The sequence below is a fragment of the Lactuca serriola genome, chromosome 9, assembly GCF_051521515.1.
Source record: "Lactuca serriola cultivar US96UC23 chromosome 9, Lser_US96UC23_V15, whole genome shotgun sequence".
NCBI lineage: Eukaryota > Viridiplantae > Streptophyta > Magnoliopsida > Asterales > Asteraceae > Lactuca > Lactuca serriola.
In genome coordinates this window covers 142735764-142742766 of record NC_136416.1, presented here as the reverse complement: position 1 = coordinate 142742766, position 7003 = coordinate 142735764, and the positions used below count along the sequence as shown (strand labels likewise).

The 7003-nt window shown below is 38.8% G+C and overlaps 1 protein-coding gene across 1 annotated transcript; it reads left to right on the top strand.

Moving 5' to 3' along the window:
- Positions 1-562: 562 nt before the first annotated feature.
- LOC145076142 (uncharacterized) lies at positions 563-1300 on the top strand. The gene has a single exon (XM_079022125.1). The coding sequence runs from the start codon at positions 563-565 to the stop codon at positions 1298-1300; it is 738 nt and encodes a 245-aa protein (XP_078878251.1).
- Positions 1301-7003: the final 5703 nt, after the last annotated feature.

The window sequence follows — 7003 nt, the reverse complement described above, 5'->3', positions numbered from 1 at the left end:
TTTTGAGAATGGAGTTACCGAAAGGGTTTGATAGTGATGATGGTCAATCTAAAAGTATTCTAAATACAAGTACAAAACAAAATCCCGTTTTATTTAAATAAAAGTGAATCTTATGTTATCCATAAAAATTGCACATTCTCTTTATAACTTATTGATGGAGCTTGTGTGGTTAACCGACATGTCAATTTGAGAGTATAGGTAGAGAATAATGTGACACTCGCGAAACTCAAGCGTAACTTGAGCCAGGGACCACACAATTTTGTATCGGTGATTCACCATCTATTCAATGATCCACGGCATCCCCGTCATTGAATTTGAGATGAACATAATCTGAGATTTACATGTCGTTGATAGTCAACGAATCTCAAAGATCTAGGAATTTCATAGTGATTGAAATTGACAAAGAGCTTTGTCTTCCTAAATAACTTCATGGTGTGTTTACGACATCCCTTTACACATCATGAAGCCAAATATGGATCCTAGCCTTTTTCTAGTAATTTGTTTTAGGGTAATTGCTAATTAAGGATTTGTATCAAACTAATTGGAATCGTATCTTTTGTAGATGTCGAACCAAGCAAACAACAACAACCTTCCTCTTCCTCCTCGTCCTCCTCCTCTAACTCAAAACTCAAGCTTCTCTCTAATGTCAGTTCTTAATATGGAGAAACTCAAGGAGGATGGATCCAACTATCTTGATTGGACCAGGACCTTGAGGATCACGTTAAGGTATGAGAACAAAGAGTATGTTCTCGACGAAAATGTTCCCATACTTGGAGAGAACCCTGCCCTAGAAGAAGTTACTGCCTACAACAAGCATTACGATGAATCAACCAAAGTGGCTTTCCTTATGTTAGCAACCATGGCTTCTGGTCTCCAGAAGAACTTTGAAACATGGAGTGCATTTGACATAAACCAGCAACTCGAGGAGATGTTCCACGAGCAAGCTAGGGAAGAACGATTCAAGATCGTTAAGTCCTTCATGGCATGTAAACTACAAGAGGGAGCTTCTGTGTGTGCACACGTCCAAAAGATGAAGTCGTACATAGACAGACTTAGGAATCTAGGTGTTGATCTACCTAGGGAGTTGGCCATTGACATGGTTTTGAAATCGCTTACTAGTTCATATTCGCAGTTCATCATGAACTTCAATATGAATGGCCTTGACAAGACCTTGATGGAGTTGCAAGGCATGCTCAAAACGGCTGAAGTGAGCATGAAGAAACCCAAAAACTCTACCCCTACTACTTTAGTATTGGCTGGTATGAACCTGCTCCCAAGAAAAGGGCTCAAGCTGAAATAGCTCCTTCTGCTGATCCAAGTGAAGCCATTTGTTTTTACTGCCAGGAAAAGGGACATTGGAAGCGTAGCTGCCCTAAGTACCTCGTGGACCTTAAGAAGGGCAAAGTCAATGTGGCTAGCACCTCAGGTATGTTCATGACAGAACTCCATAGCACATCTACTTCTAATTCTTGGATTCTTGATACAGGGTGTGGTACTCACAATTGCTCTGATACGTAGGGACTAAGACAAAGTAAGAAGTTGAAGCATGGTGAGCTCAACCTAATCATGGGAAACAGGCACAAGTCAGTTGTTACAAGGATTGGGAACTATGAGCTCATGCTTAGTGGTGGTGTTTATCTTAGTTTATTAAATTGTTGCTACTCGCCTGATATGGCACGAAACATTATTTCCTTTCATGCACTATATAAGGATGGTTGTCATTTTTCTTTTGATAATGATAATGGTGACATTTTGGTTTATAAGAGTGGTTGCTTAATTTTGAAAGCTAGTCCTTGTAATGGTGTGTATGAAAGTATTGTTTGTGACGGTGATGTTGATAAACTAATAATGAATGTTGGTTCGTCTAATAGTGAATTAGATAAATCATGTTTGTGGCATTCTCGACTTCGCCATATAAACAAGAAACGCATTGCCAAGCTTCAATCTGATGGAATCTTGGAATCATTTGACCTCAAATCGGATGATGTATGCGAATCTTGCTTACTTGGCAAGATGACAAAAGCACCATTCACAGGCCACTGTGAAAGAGGCAAGGATTTGTTGGACCTCATCCACACAGATGTTTATGGACCCTTCATATTTGCCACAAGACATGGAGAAAGATACTTCATGACTTTTACGGATGATTTTAGTAGATATGGATATATCTACCTAATCAAGCATAAGTCAGAAACGTTTGAGGTGTTCAAAGAGTTTCAAAATGAAGTAGAGAACCAATTGGGCAAAAATATCAAGATGCTCCGATCCGACAGGCATGGAGAATATTTAATTCTTGAATTCTACGATCATCTAAAGAATTGTGGAATTGTTTCACAATTGTCTCCTCCCAGAACACCGCAGTTGAATGGTGTGGCTGAAAGGAGAAATCGAACTTTGTTATACATGGTTCGATCTATGATGAGTCGAGCTACACTTCGGATATCTTTTTGGGGGTATGCCTTAGAGACAGCCGCCCATATCCTAATCCTCGTACCTACAAAGAAGTTTGCTAAAAAAACCCTCTGAAATGTGGAGTGGGACACGTCCTTCTCTAGAACATATAATGGTTTGGGGATGCGAAGCTTTTGTTCGTTGTGTGGTGAATGACAAGCTCGAACCCCGATCAGAGAAGTGTTGCTTCATTGGTTATCCACAAAAGTCGTTTGGATACTTGTTCTATATAGACCTTGAAGAGCTTCAAGATAAAAATGAGGAACCTTTAGTAGACACTAGCACTCAACCTGAGGTTCAACAACCCGTTGAGGAACCTCAACCCTGGGCTGAACAACATGTTGAGCAAAGTGATATATCTCCACCTCCTCTTCGCAGATCCAATAGAGTTCGTTATCCTCCTGATTTCTATGGTTTCCATGTGAGAACAGAAGGAGACGTATTGATCAGTGATCGTACACTGGTTGATATGGATGAACCATCCAACTATAAGGAAGCGATGGCTGGCACTGAGGTTGCCAAGTGGAAGGAAAGCATGGAGAGAGAGAGAGAGAGATTATGTCTATGCATGACAACCAAGTTTGGAATTTGGTTGATCCTGCACCTGGCACTAAAATTGTTGGGTGCAAATGGATCTTCAAGAAGAAGACAGGCATGGATGGGAATGTGCACACGTTCAAGGCTAGGTTGGAAGCAAAGGGTTACACTCAGTCTCAAGGAATTGATTATGAAGAAACTTTTTCACCAGTAGCCAAGATCAAGTCTATTAGTATATTACTTGCCATATCAGCTTTTCATGATTATAAAGTATGGCAAATGGATGTGAAGACCGCTTTTCTTAATGGAAAACTCATAGAGGAAGTGTACATGGCACAACCTGAGGGTTTAATAGATCTAAAATATCCAAATAGAGTGTGTAAGCTTGAAAGGTCGATATATGGACTGAAACAAGCGTCTCGCAGCTAGAACCTTTGCTTTCATGAAAAGATCAAAGAGTTTGGTTTTTCAAGAAGTGAAGGAGAGTCCTATGTATATATAAAATCTAGTGGGAGTAATGTAGTCTTCCTAGTGTTGCATGTGGATGACATACTCCTTATAGGAAACTATATCCCGATGTTGCAAGGTGTTAAGACGTGGCTTGGGAGTTGTTTCGCTATGAAGGATCTAGGAGAAGCTACATACATACTTGGTATAAGGATCTATAGAGATAGATCAAAACGTCTAATAGGACTGAGCCAAAGTACATACTTGGATAAGATCTTGAAGAAATTCAAGATGCAGGACTCCAAGAAAGGTTATCTACCTATGCAACATGGCACGAAATTGAGTAAGACTCAATGTCCTAGTTCTAGTGATGAACAAGAAAGAATGAGTCGAGTCCCATATGCTTTTGTTGTAGGATCGATCATGTATGCCATGACATGTACTCGTCCTGACATCTCATTTGCTTTGAGCATGGTGAGTCGTTTTTAGGACAACTCAGGAGAAAGTCATTGGACGGTAGTAAAGAACATTTTGAATTACCTAAGAAGAACAAAGGATATGTTCTTGGTATATGGGGCTAAGGATAAGTTGAGAGTCACAGGTTATACAGATGCCAGTTTCCAGACTGATAGGGACAACTCATGTTCACAGTCGGGATGGGTATTCTTGGTCAATGGTGGAGCGGTCACTTGGAAAAGTTCCAAGCAGTCGACAGTGGCAGACTCTACGTGTGAGTCGGAGTATATAGCGGCTAGTGAAGCCGCGAAAGAAGCTACATGGTTGAAGAATTTCATTGATGATTGTGGTGGCGTTCCGAGCATCAAGGATCCCTTGGAAATCTTCTGTGACAATGAGGGTGCAATCGCTTTTACTAAAGAACCCAAAGACCATGGTAACTCAAGACATATACTTAGAAAGTTCCACTATGTGAGACATCGAGTCGAGGATGGGGATATTGTCGTGAGCAGAGTGTCATCAGAGGAGAATCCAGCCGATCCGTTCACTAAACCATTATCAAGGATCAAGAATGATAGTCATACTAGATCTATAGGCCTTACATTTGCTGAAGATATGGTGTAATTGTTTAGTTGTTTAGTTTGATAAAATATTGAAACATTTAGCAGTATGAATTTGTAATAGAATTGGTGTTTATTTTGTGAAGACTTAATAAAGTGCTGGTGTTGCTATCATTTCTATTAATTTAATACTGTATTTCGCTTTTGCATATTCAGAACCCACTTCCTGAGTATTAATTTACTCAAACCTCCACAGTCGGTCATACTCTTGGAAGTAAGTAGTGATTAATGACTGTCATGAGTGTTGGTGGATTGACCATTTTGATTGAGCATGAAAAAGTGATTATGTCAACAGTTATGAGTACTTAATAGTGATTTAAGCATTGGATCAACCCGCACTTAGAGAATACTTCATGGATTATGTCATGAGTAATTCTAAGATCATAATGTCTTCTATTCTTCAAACTGAGATACATGTGGGGCTTTGCTCTAAGATTTTGTTATGCATTGGTATACTCCAACGCTATCCGTAACTGGTGGCTATAACGGGTGTATTCATGTGTGACATGATGAAATAGACAAATACTATGTAGTGAAAGTTTATTCATCCTTTCTGTCTTAATAGGAGAAGCAATATCTATGGCCCCCTCGATGATTTAGTGCTGACATCTTAAAACTTTGGCCGGGTGCTGACTAGAATTGATGTGTCCAGTTTAGTAGTCAAATGTAGTCGTCACAAATCTATATCGGGAAACATAATATTGAATTCTGAGATTGACCATTATCCATGTCTCGAATTCATACAGATATCATGAGGATAAAGGAATAGTTGATCACTTATCTGAGGGCTGGAACTGATTAGATCAGAGTTCGGTAGATGCATTGGATGGAATTCTCTCTGTTGATTATTAGATGGATATAAGACCATATATATAGTTAATGACTTGTCCAAGTGGGAGACTGTTGGAAGTGTGTCCAAGGTCATTAACTAATTGGTGATATTGCTAATAATACCAGAGTCCTCTTGGGTTGCCCTCATGACTCAAGATTGAGTAGAATAAATAATAGGAGTGATTAGCTTATTAATTATTATTGTCTAATAATTAATTAGAAAATAATTGGAAAACAATTTGGGAATTAATTAACAGTTTAATTAATAGAAGGGTTGAATGTGAGTTAATCAATAGTTGGTTAATCAGGGAACATTCCAGAACCCTATAATGAAGGGGGTTGGACAAAAATTCCCTTTGGATAAAGGGAATTTCGTTCATAGCCTATCTCATCCCACATGGGTGGAAGGATAAAACCCTAGGAGGTATCCAAGGCTATAAATAGGGGCATAGGGATTCATTCTTGGTTGCTCATTTTTTTGGCTTGAGTATTCGCCACCTTCTTTCTCCCTCATTGTGTAAGAACTTTCTTTTAGTTCATCCCTCTTAGTTTAATATTTGTTTCTACTCTTTTGAGTTCATTGGGTGTGAACCAAGAGAGGGATTCTAGTTTGGATCCTCATCATCCAAACAAGGTGGCATGCATAAGGAGTCAAGCTCGAAGATCATTAGCTGCTAAAGAGGTTTGTGTTCTTCCTTGTATTTTCGGATTTCATAGGGTAGAAATAATAGTATGAAGCCATAGATCCATAGGGTGCATGTACACTTAGGTAAATCGTTTTGTTGTTTTGATTCTTCCGCTGCCTAGTTATTGAGTGTATTTGATGCATATATTACCCAACACTACCGTCTCTGGTTCCACTTTGCATAACAAACATAAATTGGATTAGACATTAATACCCCACCTAAAAAGTTTTGTTCTAACCGATATTCTTCTCAAAGAAACTCGCCATACGGAGCACCTTACTTTAAATTGTGAATGCTTACAATACATTTACTCCATATGGTTCCTATGTTTGATTTGAGTCGCCATAACCATTTATTGATCAGAGCAAGATTTTGGGCTTTTAACGAACCAACACTAAGACCTCTACCTTTTTTATCTGCTATTACCTTTGACCATGGTACCCAATGAATTTTTTTCTTTGTGTCGTCACTACCCCACATAAACCTACGTCTGAGTTTTTCAAGATCTTCAATAACTCCATTTGGTGCTTTGAATAATGAAAAGTAATATGTTGGGAGACTATTAAGTACTGATTTTACTAATGTGAGTCAACCACCAAAAGATAAGGTCTTAACTCTCCACAACGACAATCTAGATTGAAACTTCTCAATTATCGGATTCCAATTCTTTTTTAAGGTCATATTGACCCTAACAGGGATCCCCAGATACATGAATCGAAAATATCCTTTTGCACAACCTAAAACATTTGCTTGAACCTATAATTCATCGTCAGTCACACCAATTCCAAATAACATGGATTTGTGGAATTTTACTTTGAGGATGCAAGCTAAATTTGCTTTTTTCCCATTTTCCAATAAAAATAGCATCATCTGCATCGAACAGATGAGTAAGACATACGTCATTATTAGGTAATTGGGGACCATTAAACAGATGTTGCTGGGAGGCACTCTTGATTGCAATATTCAATCCCTCCG